This window comes from Ranitomeya imitator, chromosome 1, assembly GCF_032444005.1.
Source record: "Ranitomeya imitator isolate aRanImi1 chromosome 1, aRanImi1.pri, whole genome shotgun sequence".
Lineage (NCBI taxonomy): Eukaryota > Metazoa > Chordata > Amphibia > Anura > Dendrobatidae > Ranitomeya > Ranitomeya imitator.
The window spans coordinates 150,120,332-150,147,949 of record NC_091282.1 but is presented as its reverse complement, the minus strand read 5'-3'; the positions used below and the strand labels follow the sequence as shown (position 1 = coordinate 150,147,949).

Below are 27,618 nucleotides of genomic sequence, written 5' to 3'. Positions count from 1 at the left end.
CTAACCGTAGCCTCGTGAATCCCATACTTGGTCATTTTTCAATAAGGATAGTATGAGATACTTTAACAAATACTTTAGTGAAATCAAGATATACTGTATCTACCGCATTACCTTGATTTATCCAGTCAATGATTCCATCATAGAAGAAAATTAGAACATAACTTGTTTACTACAAACCCATTCTGGCTATGGCTAATTACTGTATTCTTATCCAAGTATTTACATACATGATGCTTTTAATAATTTGATCAATATCTTTCCTGATATAGAAGTAAGGCTCCTTGGTCTGTAATTTTCTGGCTCCATCTTCTTTATTTTTTGTAAGATATGGACAGCATTTGCCCTTCTCCAATCTTCTGGGACTTCTCCGGTTCTTCAGGATTTTTCAAAGATTATGGCTAGTGGTTCTGCAATTTCCTCTACTAACTCTTTCAGTACCCTAAGATGTACCGTATATACTTGAGTATAAGCCGACCCGAGTATAAGCCGACCCCCCCCAATTTTGCCACAAAAAACTGGGAAAACTTAATGACTCGAGTATAAGCCTAGGGTGGGAAATGCAGCAGCTACCGGTAAATGTCAAAAGTAAAAATAGATACCAATAAAAGTAAAATGAATTGAGACATCAGTAGGTCAAGTGTTTTTGAATATCCATATTGAATCAGGAGCCCCACATAATGCTCCATAAAGTTCATTATGGCCCCATAAGAGGTTCCATATTAAAATATGCCCCATATAATCCTGCATAAAAGTTAATAATGGCCCCATAAGATGCTCCATAGACATATTTGCCCAATATAATGCTGCGCAAATGCTGATTATGGCCCCATAAGATGCTCCATAAAGATATTTGCCCCATATAGTGCTGCACAAACATTGATTATGGCCCCATACAGACACTTGCCCCATATAGTGCTGCACAAACGTTATGGCCCCTTATAGTGCTGCACAAACATTATGGCCCCATATAGTGCTGCACAAACATTATGGCCCCATATAATTTTGCACAAACGTTATGGCCCCATATAGTGCTGCACAAACGTTATGGCCCCTTATAATGCTGCACAAACATTATGGCCCCATATAGTGCTGCACAAAGATTATGGCCCCATATAATGCTGCACAAACATTATGGCCCCTTATAATGCTGCATAAACATTATGGCCCCATATAATGCTGCACAAACGTTATGGCCCCATATAGTGCTGCACAAACGTTATGGCCCCATATAGTGCTGCACAAACGTTATGGCCCCTTATAGTGCTGCACAAACGTTATGGCCCCATAGATGCTCCATACAGACACTTGCCCCATTTGCTGTAATTAAAAAAATAAATCACATACTCACCTCTCCGTCGCTCAGGCCCCTGGTGCTTTCAATAGTCACCTGCTCCTCACTCCGGCACCACTCCATCTTCAGAACTGGCGTTCAGGCTGAGGGCGTGCACTGACCACGTCACCGCGCCCTCTGACCTGAGCGCCACTGCTGAAGATGGAGCGGTGCCGGAACGTGGGACAGGTGACTATCGCGCAGCGCAGCGCTCCCCCTCCCCGTTATTCTTACCTGCTCCTGGCGCTGTGCAGTCCCTGCTTCCCGACGCCGCAGCTTCATCCTGTACTAAGTGGTCACCGTTACCGCTCATTACAGTAATGAATATGCGGCTCCACCTCTACGGGAGGTGGAGCCGCATATTCATTAATGTAATGAGCGGTACAATGTGACCGCTCAGTACAGGAGGAAGCTGCAGCATCGGGAAGCCAGGGACCTACAGGGACCGCGCCAGGAGCAGTTAAGTATAATTAGACAGCCCCCGCTCCCCCTCACCTGCCGACCCCTGGGTATGACTCGAGTATAAGCCGAGAGGGCTAAAAATCTCAGCTTATACTCGAGTATATACGGTAATTCATCAGGAGCAGGAGATTTAAATTCATTTAAATTAGTGCTAAATGTTACCTCACCATCTTTATCTACCATCTATAGATAGTGTGAACATTTTTATTCTTATGGTAGCACTGTGAAGATCAGTAGCTGTTACAATTGATTTCTTAGAGAACACAGATGCAAAATAGGAATTTAAAAGTTCAGCCTGCTCAACATTATTTTTGACCACTTCATCATTTTCATCCTGTAAAAATCCTATGGCATCTTTGGACTTTTCTTTTGCTTTTGACACACTCCAAACATAATTTTAAAATTACTTTTGGTCTCCCTTCTAAGCCTCACTTCATTACTGGCTTTAGCGCTTCTCATGCTTGCCCTGCATTCCCTGCAGACAGCATTATATTCTCCTTAAGATATGCACCCCCTTTTTCCAGTTGATATACTTTTTTTTCCTTATTAGCAAATGTTTAACTGTTGTGTTCATCCATCCTGGTCTCTTTAAATGCTTCCAATTCTTCCTTCTTTTCGGGATTGCTACTGATTGTGCAGTGAGAATTTCATTTAGCAAAAGATCCCATCTTTCTTGCACATTTATGTCCTTTAGAACATCCAGCGATTGGACCTTTCCTACCCTCTTTCTGAGTCCATTAAAATCTGCCTTTCATAATCACACTCATTTCAGCTCCAATGCCTCTTCCACACTGACTGCTGGGAGATGAAAGCAAAATGTGTTTGTAACCAAACTCAACTCTGGCGGTAGGTGCACTGTAGGTTCACCAACTCAGAGTGTAATTACATCTCACAGGAGAAGGCATATTCTTCTGACCTTGTGAATATGTATTTTTTGCCCCTGCATGATGCCTTCTCGTTATGATTATTTAACCTAATGCAGGGGAAAAAGTACAAGACCCTAGTAATCTCTGGTAACGCCCGTTTCGGCTTATCATAAATTATAACCTAAACTTTACAAGTTAATATGTCCAGAATAGAGAGGAGAAATAAAAAAAATAAAATTGACTTAGCTATGCAGCCACTATTCCACGATCTGTCTTGTTTATCACGCTCCAACTGATGAAAAGTAATCTTTAAAGGGTGTATCCGGAGCTACGTGAAAAAAAAAAACGTGCCTAAGCACTAACAGGCAGGTAGTTGCTACCTTCATACCTGTTGTGCCTGACGCCGTTATCCGCTGGAACAGAGTGGTCACAGACTTCCACTGACGTCATGGGATTACTAGTGTCATGCAGATTAACAGCCGACTCCATGCTGCCTAATTGGGGGACGTCGTCTGTCAATCAGCATGATGCCAGTAGTCCCGCCCTGTCAACCGGAATAGAAACCAATGCTCTGTTGAAAGGGAGCAGCTGAATGAAGCAGGAGTGGTCAATGACCGGCGCCAGGTACAGCTGCCTCTGTAAGCAAGTACATGCCTGTTAGTGTTTAGGTACATTTTTTTTTAAGTCCCGGATATATCCTTTAAGGATACATTCAAATGTTTGTTGCCAGTTTAAAGGGAATCTGTCAGTAGGATTTACACTACTAAATCATCTATATGGGCATATAGGTTATAGAAAGTTGAATGATAAATTGATATATGTGATCTGATGTCTTATTTTAGAAAAATACATAGTTTTCTTAATGTATAAATGAGCTGCTAAGATCTATGGGCCGAATACAGATCTCCCTGAGAATCTGCCTCTAGAGCTCATTTTATATAAAAAGGAGGCATTACCAAAATGATACATGTAAATCAGGAGAGCAGACTGTCAGTCATTACATGTCTCACACTGGTAATGCTGCCTATCATTTACTGTAAAATAAGCTCTGGAGGCAGATTCTCAGGAAGGTCTATGTCTGGCCCGTAGTCCTAAGCAGCTCATTTACACATAAGAAAAACATGGATTCCTCTGGACATCAGATCGCAGGTATCAAGGTATCATTATAATCTACTCTCATGACGGTTTAGGAGGGTTGATCTTACTGACAGATTTCCTGTAACATGCTGGTGAAAGGTCCTCTTTATGGTTCCCTTTCTAGTTATAAGAAAAATCCATACATATTGCAATCTTCCCATAACTGTGTAGAGTGAACCTAAGTTAATAACATCCTTCAACTAATCCAATGTATCTCTGCCGGATCTGCAGTCGTGCAGTGTGGTTGGTGTATAAATACAGAATATCACACAGACACAGCAAAACGGAAGTTAACTCTGTAGAGCTGCATCTTTTGTATATAGATGTGATGTACGGCAACGCTACAGGTCAACCGGTAAAGTCATGATATAATACATCGCAATATTACATTATTTCATGCCGCCTATATAATTAAATAAAGTATACATTTTCAATGGCGTTGAGACTTTTTTTTGGGGGGGGGGTGAGGGCAGAAATAATATCCTATAAATACTTACCACTTTTTTCTCAAAACTGAACAATCCTATTGGGGAGTCATTGGGGGGAATGTTAACCATGATGGTATTTTCTTTACCAAGTTTGGCCCCGCTTGTCACTTCTTTTAAGGAGACATTGAAGGTTTCTAAAAACTCGATAATGGTATCATCCAATATAAAGATCTCAATGACGCCCAGAGACTGTAAAGGGAAAACGACGTGTTAATTTCAGATTTGCTAAAATTCTCATTATATAACTTTCATAGATACATATTTCTCCATGTTTTCATGCCAAAAGTTACTTTACAAATACATTATAGTCTGATAGCTTTTCATTTTGGTAAGAACTTTTGGATTGCAGTCGCCCCCTGGTGGATTGAGCCAAGGCGATCCCATGTTCGGTTATGAACAGAAGGTAAAAGAGTATTTTTTAGGATTTTTATATCGTTCATTTTTTTTGCATAACAATTTACACCAAGAGGCACAGATTTACACTACCTAGGTTTTTACCGTGCTTAGACTAAAATACGGACAAATATAAAGTTTAGTGTATGGAACAGTGAGAATGGTCATCAATATATAAATAGATATAATTATACACGTATATGTGACCCACAGATGTGTAACCTATGTTATGTCAGCGTGAGTATATTAAACTTTGAATTTATTTTCATACTACACAGACCTGTCCATCAGAAAATGTCAGATTCCCTGAGGACGGGGTAAAATCTTCATGACTTGTGGTGATATGCATTGCTTCCCAAAAAACAGTGACGCGGCCAAATGTTCCAGCTTGTCTCACGACAGGGAGTCTCAGTACATTTTGCGGAGGAGGAACCTCGTAGCCTATCACAGCTCCGCTTACACCCTGGAACAGAAAAGGTAGAAGCTTATGGTCACAGGAAGATCGCAGCGTGGGTCCACAGACCTGCACAAGTAGCACAGGATACGTCAAGTATCTCATAGCATCCCATTGTTAGGTTGTGGAAGTTATGCATCGCCCCTATATATTATATATTCACTTTATGGACATAAGTATCATGACCGCGTATCGCCAAAACAGGGTCTTTCCCGTACTCAATCTTCCTGACCCCCACACCATCCCCAGGGGGCCATTCTCCCCTTCTCCTGTAAATTTAAATTAAACACCAACACGTAAATTTCTTTGGATAATTTTGGCCACAGCGGCCATTTTATTAAACAAACAATAACATAAATAACAACATATATACCATATGTAAAAACCTGGAGGGGAGGGTTCTTGGGGGTAAGAAATCTGGCTCAAAAATAGGCATAAAGCCACCACCAACTTTAAAACCAAACACTTCTTTACCCTCAGCCGTGACCACCAGCTCAAGGGCACCATGTAACCCATTTCGGGCAAACCAAAACCCCAAAGCTCCCGAGGTAAATTCCCCGTCCAGAGCCCGTAAACAAAAGCCAGATCAACCCCGTAAAAACGTCATCACCACCTCCAAGAACCCCACCCCCCGCCAAAACTGCCACTGTGACAATGATAACGAAAACTCCCCTCTGGCAATAACTGATTAAAAAACCGAGATGAAAAAAAACCCAACTCCCCGGCTACCCCCTCCATCAAACTGTTCACTTAAACTAATCCACAATAAAGGGAGGGAGGGTGGGCTTCTCTCCTGATGATTCACCTCACAAGTGATCCTTCCCGCACTTCTCCAGCCCCTGCCTCCTTTCCCCACTAGGTCCACCCCTTATTCAAAAATTTCCACCAATCACCTATAAGATCCCTTTTTTTTTTTTTTTTTTTTTTTTATTCAAAACTCTAAAACTCCCTTCTTGGCAACGCAGTCATGTGGGGGCTTTCATCCAGCTGCGCCCATTACAGCCCCCCTTCTTGACCGCGTATCGCCAAAACAGGGTCTTTCCCGTACTCAATCTTCCTGACCCCCACACCATCCCCAGGGGGCCATTCTCCCCTTCTCCTGTAAATTTAAATTAAACACCAACACGTAAATTTCTTTGGATAATTTTGGCCACAGCGGCCATTTTATTAAACAAACAATAACATAAATAACAACATATATACCATATGTAAAAACCTGGAGGGGAGGGTTCTTGGGGGTAAGAAATCTGGCTCAAAAATAGGCATAAAGCCACCACCAACTTTAAAACCAAACACTTCTTTACCCTCAGCCGTGACCACCAGCTCAAGGGCACCATGTAACCCATTTCGGGCAAACCAAAACCCCAAAGCTCCCGAGGTAAATTCCCCGTCCAGAGCCCGTAAACAAAAGCCAGATCAACCCCGTAAAAACGTCATCACCACCTCCAAGAACCCCACCCCCCGCCACACACGAACAGCCCTGACCACCTCAGGCTCGTGAGTGCCCCACCGCCACCAAAGCTCTCTCGACTCCTTCCTGTAGCCCGAGTGCCCATAAATCCATACCAACATCATTAAGATGCACTCCATCATCCCTCCAATAATTGCCAATCCCATCCTCCAGCTCCAAATGTCTAACGGCAATACCCCCGTTCCGAGACACAAATCCTGCCACCGCCCTATTCAGCTTCACCCGGGCTCTATTGATCCCTCTATGGGACCGTACATCACGCCACTTCCGCCTTGGTACAATGTCCGACCACACCGTCACAACACCCGGGAAAGATACCCACAACCGTAAAAAATCAAAACGAATGTCTCTGATCAACTCCCTCACTGGCCTAACTCCCAAATCATTTCCTCCAAGGTGAACCACCAAAATGTCCGGGGGTCGATCCAATCTAGCGGCGTTGGCAACTGCCGGCAACAAACTCCGCCATAACATACCCCGGAATCCCAACCATCTAATAACCACCGAATCCCTTACAAAGCCTAATTGCCTACCATTTCGCCTGACATCCGCACGAAGCGCACCCCAATGAACAAATGAATGTCCGATAATCCATGCCAGGAGGGAGGTTCGACCTGAAAAAACACAACAATGATTAACACCATAACAAGGCTCTCTCCCCCACAGACCTAATTCCTAATATAAGACAGATATCGATCCGAACTCCATCTGCCTATTCTTTTGATAACATCAACGCCTAGGCCCAGACCATCCGCCTCGGACGCAGCACCAATTCGAAATGAATGCGACCCGAAATTCTTCGGGTCAACACCCAACGATCCCAAACCCCTCTTCAACAGCGCCGTAAATTGGTAGCGCGACAAAAATTCCCCGTTCTGATGTCGTAACAAAGGGCCTGCCCTCAGTGCCGACAGACGCCAATAAGATTCCAAACAGTGCTGCGGGCACATCCCGCTACCGTCAACTCTCCCCAGCACCACTCGCCTACCCCTACCAAGCTGATCAGTCTTAGAACGCCTGATCCAAAATACAATACCTCCTGCCCAAAAGTCAACATCTTCCGCTAACAGACCACCCACCTTATTTTTATTTGGGGACACCAGCTCCCCCAGGCGCAAAGCGCCAAAGAACGCTAAAGAGAAGGCTAACCTAAACAATACAACCTCAAACTGCGAACTACAAATACCGCCCAAAGCCTCCCCAAGCCGTTCCAGCATACCAAAAGAAATCGGCCTACGCTTATCAAAAGACACATTGCCCTTCCGAAAACCCTTCAAAGCCTGCCTTATCAAAAAATCTTTTGTCAGATCAGCTGAACCTTGCAACCGAAAACCAAAGGCCAGACCCGCAACAACTTTGTTTAACCTCGAAACGGACCATCCCCATTCGGCCGCCTTACCCATCAAAGCCAGCAGAGCCATAATCTTATCGCCGTCGGATTCCACTGGGCCGCATTGGACCAACCAACCTTCCCACATCTCCCACGCCGCTGCATAATCCGACCATGTCCTGCTCGACAGTGAGGCCTGTATCAAGCGACCTCCCCTTCCGCAACAATCTGCCACAGATGCGAAGGACATCCCGCTCCTGTAGGTTCCGAATCTGGCGCCAGTTCCCGGAATCGGTCCCACTGAAAACGAGATAAAGCATCAGCTATATTGTTTTGGACACCTGGTACATGCACCGCCGAAATCCACGAATTCAATTCCAAACACCTCAACACCAATTCTCTAACCAACCTAATCACGGGGGGAGAAGAGGAAGATAAACTGTTGATAACTGACACGACACTCAAGTTATCACAATGGAATCGTACCCGACGATCCTTAAAATTCTCGCCCCAAATAAACGCTGCCACTACAATTGGGAACAACTCCAACAATGCCAAATTTTTGGTTAGCCCGTTTTGCCGCCATTCTTCCGGCCACACTCCGACACTCCATTTGCCTGCACAGTAGGCGCCATAACCGGCTCCCCCTGCTGCGTCCGTATAAATTTCACAATCAAAGGCGTTCAAATCCTCCTGCTGAATCAATGATCTGCCATTATAATTTTCCAAGAAACGCTGCCAAACCAACAGATCGTCCTTGTGCTCCCGGCTCAAACGTATGAAATGATGAGCTGCACGGACTCCCGCCGTAGCTCTGGACAACCTTCGGCAAAAAATCCGGCCCATAGGCATGATCCGGCACGCAAAATTTAAGCGCCCTAGCAACGACTGTAACTCCTTCAACGTCACTTTCCTCAATTTTCCGATTCTGGACACCTCCTGCTTCAGCAACAACAATTTGTCGTCGGGCAACCTGCATTCCATCTTTCTAGAATCGATAAGAATCCCGAGAAAACTTAAGACCGTACAGGGACCCTCTGTTTTCTCCTGCGCCAAAGGGACCCCGAAATGCCCGGACACCCATTCCATGGTGGCCAATAAATTACCGCAAACCGCAGAGTCCGGGGGGCCCACAAACATGAAGTCATCCAAATAATGAATGACCGAAGCAACATCAGAAACGTCTCTAACAACCCATTCCAAAAAAGTACTGAAAGTTTCAAACAACGAGCAAGAAATGGAACAGCCCATCGGCAAACACCTGTCTAAATAAAATTCTCCATTCCAAAAACAACCTAGTAACGGAATGCTCTCCGGATGTACCGGCAGAAGCCGAAAGGCAGACTCGATGTCTGTCTTCGCCATCAAGGCCCCCGCTCCGTACATACGAACCCATTGCACTGCCGCATCGAACGACGTGTATACAACCGAGCATAATTCCTCCGCAATGCCATCGTTAACAGAACAACCTTTTGGGTACGATAGGTGCTGGATTAAACGAAACTTATTTGGCTCCTTCTTGGGCACCACCCCCAATGGAGAAACGATCACCCCTTCCATAGGCAGCGAACTAAACGGGCCCGCCATTCTTCCTAACTCCACCTCTTTTGCTAACTTACTCGAAACAACATCCGCATGTAAACTTGCTGACCTCAGATTTTTTGTAGAAAAGGGGACCGTATGATTCGGGTGAGGAATCCTAAAACCTTCAGCAAAACCGTCCCTAATCACCACCGCCTTCAACCGGTCCGGATATCTACTTAGATAAGGGGCCATCTTTTGAAGCCTCACCGGCGTCACCCCCATGACCGCTACCCCCTGCTGGCTTGCCCCTTGCTTTTCTGAAACATTTTGAAGCCCCGTGTGAAGCTCCGCTACAATGGGAACACACGTGCTTAAACCTGCAGGTATTGCCATACTTGCACTGGCCGTCATTGAACTGCCAGCACGTTCCCGTTTTTTCCTTCGCCCCTTGATACCCCTGTCCTCCTCCTCCCCCTTGTCCTGATTGCTGACTACTACTCCCCGCGCCCCCTTGAAAGGACTGCCCGTACCTCACAGGGGCCATCACCTTCAGCCACAATCCAATGTCCTTATGCTCCCATTTTATCTCAGGCCTAACCGCCTTCCGCTGCCTGAATTGTTCATCGTAACGCTGCCAAGCCTGGCCCCCATACGTACGATGTGCCTCACCAATAGAATCAAAGTAACAGAAAAGACCCGAGCAATTTTCCGGGAATTTTTCTCCTATCACACTGGCCAAGATAGCAAAAGCCTGTTGCCAATTAACAAACGTTTGCGGAATCAGGCGCCAACGCCTTTTTTCCTCCTCTTCCTTTTTGCTATCATCTTTTTTCCCTTTGTCCAGATTAAATTTTTCCAAAGGGAGGAGGGAGAAAATCTCAACAAATTCATCCTTCCAGATCTTCTCCTTCACCTCCTTCTTTAAATGGGCACCGAGGGGACCCTCAAAGCACACAAAGACCTCCCCTTTTGCCCGATCATCCAACTTTATCTCATCCTTCTTACCCGTCTCCGTTTGAACCGACACTGACACCCCAGCTGCCTGGGCCGACGCGGCCGCCCCAGACCTCACTAATTCACCGGAGCCCCCTCCCCCGGCTGTACTAACAGGATCCACCAACCAAGCCCCAGCAGGTGACCCTCCCATATTACTTGCTGGCCCCGCGTCCAATCGCCTCAAAATATGCGACATACCTGCCAAAAGCTCTCTAACGCCAGGAAGCCCAGAACCAGCGTCCCCTACCCCCTCCACTAACCCCACCGTACCCGGCACCGAAATAGGAATAGACATGTACTCACGAGGCTGCGCAGGTGCTGTGTCCCCACCAGCCGTGTCTCCGGAATCCCGCTGTTCGCCATCTTCTGGATGTTCGCTCTCAGATCCGGGGTCGTCGCTGCCGCTGAATTGCCCCAGGCCCGCGCCCCTGGCCTCCACGTCACCAGGGGGGACCGAGACTGGCGATACACTCCTGTCGCTGGACCTCCTGGCGGATCTTGACCTGACGGCTGTTTGCAATCCACCTCGGCCTCCTGGCCTACTTGCCCGACCGGCACCTGCCCCACGACCAACGCGTCCCGGGCCCAGCTGAACCACCGATGCCAGCCTGCCCGTCGCCCTACTCTGTCGTCTCGTGCCGCTGCCAGGCCCACCTAGGGGAGGTGAGCCCGCCGCTGTCACCGCTGCTCCATAGCTCCCCCTCACTGCTGCCGTCGCTGGACTCCTGGCTCCTCCTGTTGTCGCCGCCGCTGACTGTGCTGTAAGTCTGCTGTTCCTGGCGCCGCTGGGGGGCGCCGCACTTCCCCTCGATCCCGGACTAGGCCGCACTACCTGTGCGGCCCTCACCGCTGACGTCGCTGTGCTCCCTTCTCCTCCTGACTCTGCCGCCGCTGCCCGCGCTGTGCTCCGGCTGCTTCTGGCACCGCTAGAGGGCGCCGCACCGCCGCTCGCTCCCGGACTAGGCCGCACTTCCGTTGCGGCCCTGGCTTCCGCTGCGGCCCTGGCATCGGGCTGTGCCTGGCTGGTCGCCGCTCCACGTCGCCGCCTCGCGCCGGCAGAGCCGCCGGGTGGATTCCTGCCGGAGGGGGGGACGGGCAGGATGGTCGCGCCGCGTCCCGCAGCCCCCGCAGGGTCCCCGGAGGGGCTCCGCGGCCTGCGCCTGCCGCGCGGTGACATGTCGGGGGACAATCTTTCTGGGGGCCGGGATCTCCTGGTCCTGCTGCCCCGGCTCCCGCAGTCGCCCAGCAGCCTGGTGAGCTGCTCTTCCAGCCATCCATCGCTCCTGGACCTGGATTCCCTGCGCAGCTGCTCCACGAGGCTGTCTATGGAGGCCATGGTGAGTAGCTGCACACTTCTTCTCTCCTGATGATTCACCTCACAAGTGATCCTTCCCGCACTTCTCCAGCCCCTGCCTCCTTTCCCCACTAGGTCCACCCCTTATTCAAAAATTTCCACCAATCACCTATAAGATCCCTTTTTTTTTTTTTTTTTTTTTTTTATTCAAAACTCTAAAACTCCCTTCTTGGCAACGCAGTCATGTGGGGGCTTTCATCCAGCTGCGCCCATTACAGCCCCCCTTCTGGACATCTACACCTTACACCTATGACCTCTCATTCTAAAGCTGTAGGTATTAATATGATGCTGCAGCTAAACAGCTTCCACTCTTCAGGGAAGGTTTTCAACAAGATTTTGCAGGGAGTTTTCCCTATTCATGAACAAGAGGGACTGTCTCCCAATCTCTGTTCTTTGTGATTGGTCACTCCATAGAACCCATTTCCAGAGTCCAGCGGTGACATGCCTTACACCACTCAATCCGACGGTTGCCATTGTGCTAGGTGATATAAGGCTTGCATGGAAACCCAAGCTTATGAAGCGCCTGGAACACCGGCGATTTTAATGTCAGAGTAGGTTTACAGTTATTGAGTCAGGAAAGAGTTACTTTTGTGTACTACGCGACTCTGCATACAGTGACTGTCTCCATGACTTAGGTGCCGTCGTTCCTACACGCGTCCACATCTCAATAATGTTACTCACAGGTGATTGCAGAATATGGAGGAGAGAAAACGTAATGTACTGACGTGTTACAACAGCGGTATCTCATTACAGGGCCACGCTGGGATCAGTGAGCTCTTGGGAACGGCCAATTATCACTTACTGGGCTGCTTACTGCAGTTTTCATAAAATCACAGTTTTATCAGCAGAAGATTATCACTAGAGGACTAGTAAACCTGCTGCCATGTAGTCCTCCATATTCATGAACTCTGTAACCTCAATACTGATTGAAAGATTTCTGCCTATGCACATTATACACTGAAAGCGGCTACTCAGTTGTGTTGGTTATATCTGCAGCAGATAAAACAGTTATTTTATTAAAAAGAACACAACAAGAAACTCTTAAGTGATACGTCGCTGGAATCAGGGTCTCTGTCTCTACATTATTCTGCTCTCAGATGGGGTAGTGAAAACCTGGTGACCTGAATCCTCATTGGGCCACACAATGACTTTGGTCGGACGTAATAAAGATTGTAATGTGGCAATGTGGCTAGACCTGGGAGCCTGAAGCCGGGTTCCTTGGGGTGTTTTGCACCCATATACAGTATATTACATCTTGCTCCTGAGCTGCTCTGTTCTCTAGTAGAGTATTTTCTGATATTATGGGACACGTTTTTTCTGAAGCACAGCACACATTAGCACCAAGTGTCCGGAGTACATGGTCTTATGGTACGGTACATGTCCCCCAGTGGCCACAGTCGTCATATATGTGGGGCACCCATCCACAATAGGGTCCTATTGTAATAAGTGCGTATAATAAATACCTCATGGTATACATTGTTGTGGTGTATATCGATATACGGTTCTCCATGTGTAAAAGTGCGGTCTGACGAGCTTTTCTGTACAGTGGAATACATGATATGCAGATGGACAGATCAATACCAACCAAACAGTGGCCGTAAGGACGCACTTTTGGCCTTTATGTGGTAAATATGGGTCTATGAAAAACATTTTTCCCAGTGTATGCATTGAACTAGGTCTCTGCGTATTTCAATGGGCTTCATTAGGCATTGTGTTAATGTATAGCAATTAAAATGTTTATTTTTTTCAAGAAAAAAAAAATAGTTTTCCCACATAGAACCGCTATTGGACGGACACAGAAATCATCATCATTGTAATATATCTGTTTTCTAGGCAAGTACTAATCATGTGCTGCCACCTAGTGAATAATCACACAATTACATGTTTCAGAATTGGATTTTGGGTGAATAACGGCAACCCAAAAAAGATGTAACCTGCTACCCTAATATGCCTCTGTATTTTCAAAATGTCATAACATCTGCAGCAGAACCTGAACACTAGCTAACTAGATAGTATGCAGTCTGGTGTCTAGGGCTATTTGAAAGTGCATGGTGTCCTTAACAATTCCTGGTATCGAATGAATTATAGGTGCTTCTCACAAAATCAGAATATCACAAAGTTTGATTTCAGTTTTTCAATATAAAAAGTGAAACTCATATATTATAAAGAGTCATTACAAACAGAGTGATCTATTTCAAGTGTTTATTTCTGTTAATGTTGATGATTATGGCTTACAGCCAATGAAAACCCAAAAGTCATTATCTCAGTAAATTAGAATACTTTATAACAAAAAATGGTTTTAAAATCTGAAATGTTGGCATACTGAAATGTATGTTCAGTAAATGTATCAATGCGGCGTGGCATGGAGGCGATCAGCCTGTGGCACTGCTGAGGTGTTATGGAAGCCCAGGTTGCTTTGATAGCAGCCTTCACATCATGTGCATTGTTGGGTCTGGTGTCTCATCTTCCTCTTGACAATACCCCAAGGTCAGGTAAGTTTGCTGGCCAATCAAGCACAGTGATACTCTTATTTGTAAACCAAGTGTTGGTACTTTTGGCAGTGTGGACAGGTGCCAAGTCCTGCTGGAGAATGATATTTTCATCTCCAAAAAGCTTGTTGGCAGAGGGAAGCATGAAATGCTCTAAAATTTCCTGGTAGACGGCTGTGCTGACTTTGGTCTTAATAAAACACAGTGGACCTACACCAGCAGATGACATGTCTCCCGAAATCATCACTGATTGTGGAAACTTCACACTAGACCTCAGGCAGCCTGGATTGTGGCCTCTCCATTCTTCCTCCAGTCTCTGGGACCTTGATTTCCAAATAAAATGCAAAATTTACTTTCATCTGAAAACAACACCTTGGACCACTGAGCAACAGTCCAGTTCTTTTTCTCCTTGGCCCAGGTAAGACGCTTCTGGCATTGTCTGTTGGTCATGAGTGGCCCATGTCCTGGATAAGTCTGTGTGTTGTGGCTCTTGAAGCAATGACTCCAGCAGCAGTCCACTCCTTGTCAATTTCCCCAAAATTTTTGAATGGCCCTTTCTTAACAATCCTTTCAAGGCTGCGGTTATCCCGCTTGCTTGTGCACCTTTTTCTACCACACTTTTTCATTCCACTCAACTTTCCATTAATATACTTGGATATAGTACTCTGTAACCAGACAGCTTCTTTAGCAATGACCTTTTGTGGCTTACAAACCTTGTGAAGTGTGTCAATGACTGCCTTCTGGACATCTGTCAAGTCAGCAGTCTTCCCCATGATTGTGGAGTCTACTGAAACAGACTAAGGGACCTTTTTAAATGCTTAGGAAGCCTTTGCAGGTGTTTTTTGTTAACTTTTCTAATTTACTGAGATAATCACCTTTGGGTTTTCATTGGCTGTAAGACATAATCATCAACATTAACAGAAATAAACACTTGAAATAGATCACTCTGTTTGTAATGACTCTATATAATATATGAGTTTCACTTTTTGTATTGAAGAACTGAAATCAATTAACTTTTTGATGATATTCTAATTTTGTTAGACACACCTGTTCATTTGTACTGGTCCAAAATTACAGGCTATATAATTGTACAGAGATGTGTTCATATTTTGTAGATTAAATCTCTCATCATTCCATGCTTTAAAGGGGTACTCTGCTGCCATAAAAATGCCTTTCAATCTACAATCTGTATGAAATTAAGGCTCGCGCCCCTCTGCCTCTTCTTGTATGTTACTAGTGATTTTAGTACTTTTCCCTGTGTCCTCACATCACAGCACTGCTGCTGCTCCTGAGTGCCTCCCCGCCCCCATGAGATAGCAAGGTCAGAGATGAGGGTGTGTGACTTTTGTGTTGCTGCAAGCACCATCCTTTGATCTGACTCTTGTTCTTCACTACCTGCCTGTTCCTTTACAGCTTGTATGTGATCTGTCAAGTAGCGTGAGAGCTATAAAAGCAGGGAGAGGTAAATGACATGTCACAGATAAGCTGTGGAGGTGCAGGCAGTGTAGAATGAGTTTGTTAAGCCTTGATAAGTGGGCACGGCTTGTATAAGCTGAGGGTTGAAGCCACATCCTTGATATCTGACAAACTTTAAAGAGGAAGGTGGAGAACTCAGGAGCAGCAGAAGTGCTGTGACGTGAGGTCACATTGAGAAGGAGTAAAATCACATGAAGAAGGGTATGACCCCATATATTTTCCACAGAATGCTGATGTTTATCTCTCTGGAGTACACCTTCATAGTATCCACAGAACCGGTTGATAGTGACTTGCTCTTCCATCAGGGATGCATCTGTTGACAAGCAGAATTGTGACTGGACTACAATCAAGGTGGTAACAGAATAAATGATGTGTCCAGCATATGTACCTTAGTGACATTGAACTGAAATACACCTCTTGGCTCATCGTTCTCCAGGATGATTACTTCACAGATTTCTTCGCCGGGCTTCTTCACAAGAGGCATTCCACTCGAAATGGACGAGTTCACAAACTGGACGTCAGCGATGTTCAAGACAAAGCTTTCATCTAACTCTGGAGTCTCATCCTGAAATGAGAAATCCAAATGTGGTACAACCCCATCCATGTATTAATATCCACGGTCCACTATGGATTGGAGAAGTCCGAGCACGCTGCCCGGGAACTGCATCGGGACATGGACCTTCTTAATTACTATTCAACAACTCCCAGAAAATTCACAAATAAATATTTAGTTCTATTTTCATTTGGTTTGATTTCCACCTTTACCCTTAGCACATTTGATATACTAGTTATGGAAGTGCAATATCCCAAAATATATCTTAATGCAGATTCTTTAAAGTCTTCTTTCCAAAATATAGAAAATCTACTGTAATATAATACAACTGTCATCATGATTGGGGCCAGATGTAGATGGACTCCCTACTCTGCGGTCTATCAGTGGCTGGGAGTGTGCGGAGGGTATCAGGCAGTGCCATGATGCCACTTCTTTGCGGTGCCTTCACCCACCCTGCCACAAACTCTTGGGTGCAGATCTAGGCTAGTTTGTTTTTCTTTTTTTTTTCTGAAACTCAGAGCATGGGAGGACTTATTGCATGGCGGCACAAAAAGGGACAATCATTATTGTATGTACAGATAAAATTTTTGGGATTTACAGGCTGCCCTGGTGGTAAAGGACAAACCAGTGGCCAGAAGTGTAAAGATAAATAATTTATTGGACAGTAAAGCTCGAAGGCTTTATTGCTTATTACTTTAAAAAAAAATACATTTTACTACTTTTTAGAAATAAATGCCTAACCACACTATAATATCGACTTGTGCATTTCAAATAAAAGCTTTTTGTATCTTTTTTTATTTTATTTATTATTTATTTATTTGCAATCAAACGAGGACCACTGTTTTCTCCATCTCTAGTCTGACCCAGACACGTGTAGCGTTTTACTATCCAATAAATATTTTTCTTCACGCTACTGACCATTGGATCATCTTTTACCAGCAACGCAGCCTGTAAATCCCGGCTTCACCAAAGACTTCTATCTGTCCTCTTATTAGGCACATTCGTTGCCAACTAATCTCCATGGTTTGTCCTCTACACTACATCCAAAGGTGTGCATAGTTATAAGAGACAGATAAATCGTCCGTCTGTGCAGACGTGCTATCCTATCAGCCTTTTTTTCTATGTATGGAGACATAAAACGTGGCCAAATGCCCAAATTATTTTATGGGGATACAAAGGGGGACCTCATTATTGTATAAGGGCACAAAGAGAGACATCCTAATTAAATTGAGGCACAAAGGGGGCATTATCTTTGTGTAGAGGGACAAAAGGAGTCATAATTATTTTGTACAGCTACACAGGGGGGCAATATTATTGTGTGGTGGCACAAGGGGTGCATTTTAGTGCAATGGGACACTATTACTGTGGAACACACAAAAGTGGGTTAACTCCACATAGCAAAGTGGAGTGGGATTAATACTGGCTGGTGCTTATGGAGTTTGCATAAAGATGGGGAAGTACTTGCCTGATTTTACAGAGTTTTCTAATTAGATTTGCTAAAATATATTCAATAAGCACCTTTTGCCATCACAACGTATCACAATCTGTCACTTTGGAAATACAAGCAATCTAGTCATTAGCTTGGAGGGATATAGGAAATGTATCATTTACTTACAGGCAGGATAGTAATATTAACTTGACCAATCGCTTTGTTTTCTCTCATAATTATGACTTTATCTTTTATTAAATAGTCTTCATATTCTGTAGCTCTGTTTAAAAGCGGCAAGGATATATTTGGCGCAGACTGAAGATAAATGGCAATGTCACCCGCGAAGCCTTGTTCCCTTGTAATTTGCAGAGTTATGATCATAGGATTCCCTGTATATCGAAAAGATAATAAATCCGTATTACAGCAAAACACGTGTAACATTCAATACCTATATCACATCAGCTGCAAGGAGACGAGTACATATGAGAAATGATATACCATACTACACTAATAACTGTCAGATCAGCCAATACAATATTGTTAGAGGTCAATTATGCACAATAGTCTGCTAGAAATATAATACATATATCACTGGTTTCTTTACTGACTCGAAAACCTATGAAATGGCACTAGAGGTCCAATGCTGAGCCAACAACCGTGGCGAGATGTTCTCACAGAGGGGCTAGGCTGGCTTGAGATGGGTATTCCTATTTAGTTCATAATTGTTCAAGAAGCAGATTAATACAATTCTCATTAAAACAGATCTGTGCTGGCTTTGAAAAGAGCAGCATTCCAGAAGTTTACATACACTGTATAAAAAGACACATGTGCATGTTTTTCTCAATATCTGACATGAAATCAGAATAAACCTTTCCCGTTTTAGGTCAATTAGGATTACCATCATCTATCTATATAATTGTCTAAGGGGTACTTCCGTCTGTTTGTCTGTCACGGAAATCCCACATCACTGATTGGCCTCGACCAATCAGCAACAGGCACAGTCCGGCCGCGAATTTGCCCTTCCCTACTCCCCTCCAGTCAGTGCCAGTGTTCCGCCCCATCCAGGACCAACTTTTTACTATTGATGCTGCCTATGCCTACTATATCCCGGCCATGACCAATCAGTGATATTGGCGCTGGATTTAAACACCGCTTCGGTGATTGGTCGTGCCCAGCCGGCCGCGACCAATCAGCGACTGGCGCAGTCCGGCCGCGAATTGGCGCGGTATTTGAACCACGCTTCGCTGATCGGCCAGCCGGGCGCGACCAATCAGCGATATTGGCGTGGAATTTAACCCCCACTCACAGCGCGACATACATACATACATATTCTAGAATACCCAATGCGTTAGAATCGGGCCACCATCTAGTTATTAATATTTGCCAAATGCCAGAATAATGAGAGAGAGAGAATGTTTTATGGTATTTTTACTACTTACGGGCAAAGTCAAAAGTTTGCATACATTTCATTAGTGTTTGGTACTATTGTCCTTAAACTGGATGACTTGGGTCAAAGGTTTGGGATATCCTTCCACAAGCTTCTCACAATAGTTGGTCGGAATTTGGGCCCATTCCTTCAGACAAAACTGGAGTAACTGACCCAGGTATGTAGGTCGCATTGCTCGCAGTGGCCTTTCCAGCTTTTCCCATATATTTTCAATAGGATTGAAAAACATACATATGTGTCTTTTTATATAGTGTATGTAAATTTCTAGTTTCAACTGCATGTGTGCAACTACACCTAGGAGCGAGACGTCAAACACCTCTCTGAGAAGTGTGAGCTGCCTTCTACCATTGAATAAACGGGATTCAGGAATTATGTGTCCACTGTATTCTTTGATCACCTATTTATATGGGGAAGGATAGTCTGATGACAGATTTACTTTAAAATGACATACACACAGTGAATAGCTAAGTCTGAACATTACTGTGAGAGTTAGGTCTTAACAGTTGACAAATTATAAAGGGCTATACTATGAGGATCTTAAAACAGTCTTTTCTACTGTAAATAATCTGTCAAGTGTGTACATGAGGAATAACACTATTCCATTACATGACTTGTATCTAGCATTTCTCACCCATTTTTCCTTTTGTTGGCTTTCTCACTAAATTTTCAGTTGTCTCTGAGCTAGTGGGTGACTTTCTGCTGTGATGTCTCCAATACACAAAACCCAGAGACAAGAGGGATTCCTGCTCTCCTGTATCTATGTAATACATTTAGAAGCAGCAGCATTGAGGGCATGATACAGCCGTACTGAGCAGTGTAGCTGTGAATCCAGTTCTTGGATCATGGAAACGCTTACTAGAAAACTACAGCATGATTTGCCTGTTTCTCTCTTCTTAATCTCTCACTGTGTTCATCTTCTCCCTATTCTCCCCGCTCTGTACATTTTTAACCAAGATGTCTTTGGCTGTTTTTCAGAGTGAATTTTGAGTTTACGAGGCAGCGAGAGGAGAAGCATATTTCTTTGCTAATATTTACTGAAATGTTTCTTATGATTGCTTCCATTATCAATTTATGCAAAGTGTGTTGAACAAACAGTGACCTTTTATAGAAATAAACTGTGTTTAGCAATCCACATTCAGAACTGATGGAAAGCCATGTAGGATAGTAAAGGCTGCCATACATGGTTGTCACCTTTGGAAATCCAGCATTTGTTAAGGTATGCTCACCTAAGGCCATTTTGTGAAAGCAGTTGCAGGAAATAATTTAACAAATCTGCCCTGTGTGAACATACTCTTAGATATAAGGGTATATACTACTGCAAGTGCACAACCTTCAAATTTGTAACACATAAGTGTAAATGTAATCTTTAATCATTGGGTTTACCAATTTGGACAAAAGTTACAACAAGAAACAACACATTAAGCTGTAAATATTGATTCACAATAATCGCATGAGAACGTTTTGGAACTGAAGAAAGAAATATTTGACATGTATTTCTAATCCTAGCTGTTAGCTCTACAGATTACCTACCTACAGGTTCATTCACTTTAACAGAAAGCGAATTGATGTGCCAACCAATCACACCATGTGGAGAGTCATTGGGCAGGATGGTCAGCACAGCCGTCGATCTTTTAGGGTCCAGTACAGCTCCCCTTCGAGAATCCTGAATATTCACAGTTGTCACTTTTGTAAGGACAACCGTAACAGTCTCTGCAAGTTCAGCTACACTGTCTGCAACAACTGTAATAGTGATTGTGGTGAGGGCCTGGCCTTCGGAGAAGGTAACCTGCACAAAGGAGGGAAAGAGATAGAAGAAACACTGTTTATCTGGCATCTATAATACGAAAAGAAATCTGTGACTCCACACTCCAGTGCAGACAATTCTCCTGTCTCCTGATATTCTTTAGTAAAAAAAAGGTGCATCAGCATCAAGCTGCAATCTTCATTCCTTCATTATATAGAAGGCCGAGCCTGCTTTTGTTTTCAGAGTTTTCTCTTGTGGAAGTGTCCCTCTCAGTAATACATGCTGGATGTGTGTCGGTGTCCATGATGCTTCTCTGGCTCTCATTCCTGTATTCATTTTTTGCTCAAGCTCATAAGGAACCTCCCATTCCTCATGCTGACAGACAATGGGGCTGAGATTTGTAGCCCTCCACCCTCCCTGCAGAGTCTGCTGTGGATGATCAATGTCAGAAGCAGATGGACAGCCACCTAGAAATCAGTCCACCATTATATTTTCTTGAATTTGGGTAAGAACTGAAATTTCTCTTGAGACAATGCCATGTAATGACCTGTGAGCAAAAAACCCGATAGGGTGCAATTCACGTTACAACTACTAGGTGGCCATACATAGCAAATATATTTGGGTTTTTAATCTTGAGCCACACATCTTTGGATATGTTGAACCATAACAAAGGTAACAGGGTACATATATACACTGCTCAAAAAAATAAAGGGAACACTAAAATACCACATCCTAGATATCACTGAATGAAATATTTCAGTTGCAAATCTTTATTCATTACATAGTGGAATGTGTTTAGAACAATAAAACATAAAAATGATAAATGTAAATCAAAATGAATATCCCATGGAGGTCTGGATTTGGAATGATACTCAAAATCAAAGTGGAAAATCAAATTACAGGCTGATCCAACTTCAGTGGAAATGTATCATGACAAGGAAATGATGCTCAGTAGTGTGTGTGGCCTCCATGTGCCTGTATGATCTCCCTACAATGCCTAGGCATGCTCCTGATGAGGCGGTGGATGGTCTCCTGAGGGATCTCCTCCTAGACCTGGACTAAAGCATCCACCAACTCCTGGAAAGTCTTTGGTGCAACGTGACATTGGTGGGTGGTGCGAGACATGATGTCCCAGATGTGGTCAATCAGATTCAGGTCTGGGGAATGGGTGGCCCAGTCCATAGCTTCCATGCCTTCATCTTGCAGGAACTGCTGACACACTCCAGCCACATGAAGTCTGGCATTGTCATGCATTAGGAGGAACCCAGGGCCAACTGCACCAGCATATGGTCTCACAAGGTGTCTGAGGATCTCATCTCGGTACCTAATGGCAGTCAAGCTACCTCTTGCGAGCACATGGAGGGCTGTGCGGCCCTCCAAAGAAATGACACCCCACACCATTACTGACCCACTACCAAACCAGTCATGCTGAAGGATGTTGCAGGCAGCAGATCACTCTTCACGGCGTCTCCAGACTCTGTCACGTCTGTCACATGTGCTCAGTGTGAACCTGCTTTCATCTGTGAAGAGCACAGGGCACCAGTGGCATATTTGCCAATCCAGGTGTTCTGTGGCAAATGACAATCATCCTGCACGGTGTTGGGCTGTGAGCACAACCCCCATCTGTGGACATCGGGCACTCAGACCATCCTCATGAAGTCTGTTTCTAACCCTTTGTGCAGACACATGCACATTTGTGGCCTGCTGGATGTAATTTTGTAGGGCTCTGGCAGTGCTCTTCCTGTTCCACCTTTTACAAAGGCTGAGGTAGCGGTCCTGCTGCTGGGTTGTTGCCCTCCTACGGCCCCCTCCACATCTCCTGGTGTACTGGCCTGTCTCCTGGTATCGCCTCCAGTTCTTGACACTGCTCTGACAGACACAGCAAACCTTCTTGCCACAGCTCGCATTGATGTGCCATCCTGGATGAGCTGCACTACCTGAGCCACTTGTGTGGGTTTTAGAGTCCATCTCATGCTACCATGAGTGTGAAAGCACAACCAACATTCAAAAGTGACCAAAACATCAGCCAGAAAGCATTGGTATTGAAATGTGGTCTGTGGTCCCCACCTGCAGAACCACTCCTTTATTGAGTGTGTCTTGATAAGTGCCAATAATTTCCATCTATTGTCTATTCCATTTGCACAACAGCATGTGAAATTGATTGTCAAACAGTGTTGCTTCCTAAGTGGACAGTTTGATTTCACAGAAGTTTGATTTAGTTGGAGATATATTCTGTTGTTTAAGTATTCCCTTTATTTTTTTTTGAGCAGTGTATATACAAAACAGCTGGCCCATTTTAAAACAGACCATTAAAAATGTTGCCTAATTTTGCATTTACGAAGCAAAGGAATATAAAAAAAATAGTGCAAAGAAATCCACAACACTTCTTCAATTGACAGTCAGCTCAAACCACAGCTCTTGGCCAAGAAAGGGAAGCATAAGTAATTTATAATAAGCTAGCACATAGCTGAAAATTTCTGAGGTAACACATTTCCGTGTTTTATCACAGGAATGAGTGCTTCCGCCAAGTCACCAGTCGTGTGAGCTCATTATACATTAATTAGTCAATCGAAGGCATTGAAGTTGAGCAGCTGTTGGAGCTCCTCCATCACTGACTTGATTTATGATTAGATCAGGAGACTGGTGACGGGGCAAAAACACTCACTCCTGTGATAAAACAATGAAATGTGTTACCTCAGGCAATGAAATGTGTTGTCTCAGAAAACAGCAGCTATATACTCCGCTGTAATGAGTGACTTCTGCTTTCCACCCAGACAAGTAGCTGTGGTTTGTGCCAACCATGAACTGGAGCAATCTGTATGGTCGGACACAGCCACTACACAGTACAACAGTGTAATATTTATAAGATTATCTCAGCACAGGAACATTTTTTAACACATCCAATTGAGAAACTTATTATTATTCCACGATCTATTGATTAAAATTGAGATTACATTGGTCATGGGAAAACCCCTTTAATCACTTTATGACATTTGACGCACACTTACATCAAAGGTCGTGTCCCTGCCTTTGATGTGGACTCACACACAAATGTCACATGGTGCCTGACTGGAGTACATTTATTTTGCTGGTGACAGATGCGCTGAATAAGACTGGCATGCAAAACGTTAGTACTGATGAATGAGGGTCTATATCTCCTCTCACATAGATATATAATATGAAATTTTGCAGTATACTAAACACATACCACTCCTGATGCTGGAAATATGTCACTGACACTGCCATTGGCAAACCATTCCACCACAACTCGGCCATAGGTTCCATAAAGACGCTCAATGCTAAAGCTGATGAGATTGTCCTGCTCCATCTCCTCTGCTTGCTTCAACAATGAGCTCTAAGATTGACACATAGATATGTTTGGTGAATAAGCTACTGGCTTCATATACAGAGTGTCATCGTAATAATATCATTAGAAAGGTAAATAAAATCACATTATCACCTGAGAAAAGGCAACAACTCCATGGGCGTAGTCATTGGTAGGAATGATTATGGTGACATAGGAATGTAAACCAATCTCTGCTCCTCCTTTCGGGCTTTTCAGCCTTACTCTGAAAGTTTCATCCTCTTCAGGGATTGAATCATCTAGAATATTAACTGCGAGTATGGCTTCACTGTGACCAGGCTCAAACTTCAACTCACCTGAACTAGCGGAAAGGTAAAAACAACGCAATATTAATACAAACAAGCAGAATGGACTTCACAAGCAAAAAAAGAATAATTTCTAATAGGTATACTTCCAAAAATAAAATGAGGTTTAAGCGTAATGCAGGTAATCTGAATGCAACAGCGGAGACAGCAGGAGAGATCAACAATCTACTTCTATTTTATTACGATAACTTAAGAGGGTTAAATGCGAGAAAGATTATCACAGAAAAATTGCAAAAGAACAATAATAACAGTATCATTTACAGGCAATTATATGCACAGACAAATATTGGTTAGTACATTACAAGAAATATGTCCTCAAGATAAATTCGGGGTCTACAGTCCAACCTTGGTCTAACCGGGAAAGGGGCAAATGCTGTATTTGGAGTGTCTAGGGCAGCCTTGCGGCTTTCCAGGTCCTGACAAAGTCTAATAGTGCTCTCGGTGCCATTTTAGCATCAGCCAGGCCCTGTCTCATCTGCAGCCTCCCCTCTGCCACACCCGGTAACGTGAGTCCGTGCTGAAAGCAATGGCCCTGCTCACTCATGTCCTCTAATCACCAGCCTAGGTGAGAGTCTCTGGTCACGTATTCTCCAGATGTCTTCAGTAGTTGAACGCCAACGGGTGTTTCCTCGATCTGGTAAAGTGACTGGCATTGTCTGAGTTTCAGGTCTTGACCGGGGTTGCTCTGGTCTTCAGTACGTGACCAGCATAGTCTGGATCCCAGGCCTTGACTAGAGTTGTCTGAATCTCGCTTACTGGGTCACGATGTCCCACCTGTCTCGCTCTCCAAGCATGCCCCAGTAACTTGGCTGTGGCGTCTTTTGGACCTGATTTGGCTCTGGTTTACAGCTTTCCACTGGAGCAGAGCACGGATCTTCCACGCAAGTCAGACCTTCTATGGCACCTGACCGCTCCCGGAGTCTTCTGTGGTGATGGTGGCTGCAAGTCCACCTCGCAGACATACAACCTGCCCTGGTGCAGGTTCTGGCGCCAACTGCTCTTCTCATTCTGGTCAGGCCTTTTATGTTCAGGAAGTCCTTCCTGTGTGTCACTGGATCAGGTTCAGTAGGCAAATTCACTTCTTATTCAAATCTCCGAGCACAATATGATTGCTGCTAACACAATTCATACTTTTTCACTTTTGCTTTCAGTTTGTCCAGCAGATGGCGGTGTTCGCTTACAGTTAAGCCCCCGTCACACATAGCGAGATCGCTAGCGAGATTGCTGCTGAGTCACAAGTTTTGTGACGCAACAGCGACCTCAGTAGCGATCTCGCTATGTGTGACACGTAGCAGCGACCAGGCCCCTGCTGTGAGATCGCTGGTCGTGTCGGAATGGCCTGGACCGCTTTTTGATCGTTGAGGTCCCGCTGGGTAACACACATCGCTGTGTTTGAAACCTTACCAACGACCTCGTTGACAGGACGTCCCATTGAATCGTCATGAAATAGCATCGTTGTACAGGTCGCTACAGGTCGCCTCATCGCTGCTGCGTCGTTGGGGAGATCTCACAGTTTGACATCTCACCAGCGACCACATAGCGACGCAGCAACGATCCCTGACAGGTCGTATCGTTGTCGGGATCGCTTAAGCGTCGCTATGTGTGACGGGGCCTTTACTCAGTCTCTCTTGTCCACCTCTCTACATAAGGTCGGGTTGTACACCTTTATGTGTAGGAGAAACGGAAACAACCGCCTCCACCAAAATAATTATGCAAATTCATTATAGCCATATGCACTATAGACATGGACGTGCACACTGTAGAATACTCAGTATAAAAGCATGTTCCCTCCTTATGGACAGGTACACTATATTCATAAAGTATCTCAATCTCATTACTGAGTGACTAAATGGTCCCATTCTTTCCATGTTTTAATTTTTAGGCTTTACCATAAGATATCTAGAATTTACCTTGGAATGAAATCAGATTGATTAGACACTGAGATTAGCTCAAAGATCTGTGTGTTGACATCTCCGGCCGAGGCAATGATGGTTTTGGACACATTTAGAGAGATGACTGTAGATGAGATCAACTGTTTAGATGCTGGAGCCAGCAGCAATGGAGAAAACTGTCCCCTTTCAGAGCTCAAGCGATACAATTCTGATACATTTCCACCAGCTATTAGAAAGTGAGCTTGAAAAAAAGAAACAAAAAATATGAATTTACATGTTCCATCTTCACATGCTAGATTTGATCTGTGTGTCCTATAATTTGAATGTCAAGGAAGAACTTGAACCCACTTATTAGAGGGAAACTATCAGTAAGATCAACTCTCTTAAACCTGATATACGGACATGCAAAACTTTGTAAAGTAAATCCATCGACGCCTTTATATTTTCTATATGTTGCTGCATTCCTGAAGAACTGGCATTTTAATTAACATGAGAATAAGTGATTATATTCTTGGAGGACTTATCGTAAATGTGTTGGATTTATATTGCAAAGACTGTATGCTCATGTAGGTGGATGGGTACGTTGCCCACGCCCCTTGAGAAGCTTTCATGTGATGTTGTACAGTGTAATGTGTAATGTGTACTGTGAGATACATAATGTCATGTGATGTTAAGCATAATGGCCACAAGATGGCAATAACGTTGTTATAGTCTACCCAGCAACAGACAGTGGGGTAAAATAGAGTTAAGTCCAGAGTTTAGACCTGAGAGTGAGCATCAAATAGTGATAGTCGACGTCGAGCGGGGGTGCCACTGCGCAGGATTAGGGTGCCAACCTCCGCTGGTAGGTAGGGTACTGAAGAGTGTTAGGCTATTAGGGACAGGCACCTCCCTAGGTTCTTTTTCTATTTTCAAGTGTTTCTTTTGGTGATGGATTTGTATGCACTTTGTTATTTTTAATTATTGCTAATAAAGATATTTTTAGTATTAGGGATCTTGGGACACAGCCTCACCTACAGAGAAATCACAGGAAACGTTGCCACAGGATGGCGTCTATGACTCTTTTGAACTGGAGTAGCTGTGAGGGGCCAGAGCGTAACACCTCGACCCGTGC

The 27,618-nt window shown here is 44.4% G+C and overlaps 1 protein-coding gene across 1 annotated transcript in view; it reads right to left on the bottom strand.

Annotated features, from left to right (window-relative positions):
* Positions 1 to 27,618, bottom strand: part of ADGRV1 (adhesion G protein-coupled receptor V1) — a 753,646-nt gene that overhangs the window by 425,110 nt on the left and 300,918 nt on the right. The window contains exons 51-58 of the mRNA XM_069745343.1: positions 26,523 to 26,745; positions 24,404 to 24,608; positions 24,152 to 24,298; positions 20,730 to 20,985; positions 17,939 to 18,141; positions 16,159 to 16,335; positions 4,957 to 5,139; positions 4,293 to 4,472 (exon numbers count right to left, since the gene is read on the bottom strand). Of these exons, the coding sequence (XP_069601444.1) occupies positions 4,293 to 4,472; positions 4,957 to 5,139; positions 16,159 to 16,335; positions 17,939 to 18,141; positions 20,730 to 20,985; positions 24,152 to 24,298; positions 24,404 to 24,608; positions 26,523 to 26,745 (1,574 nt within the window). The remainder of the gene's footprint in view (positions 1 to 4,292; positions 4,473 to 4,956; positions 5,140 to 16,158; positions 16,336 to 17,938; positions 18,142 to 20,729; positions 20,986 to 24,151; positions 24,299 to 24,403; positions 24,609 to 26,522; positions 26,746 to 27,618) is intronic.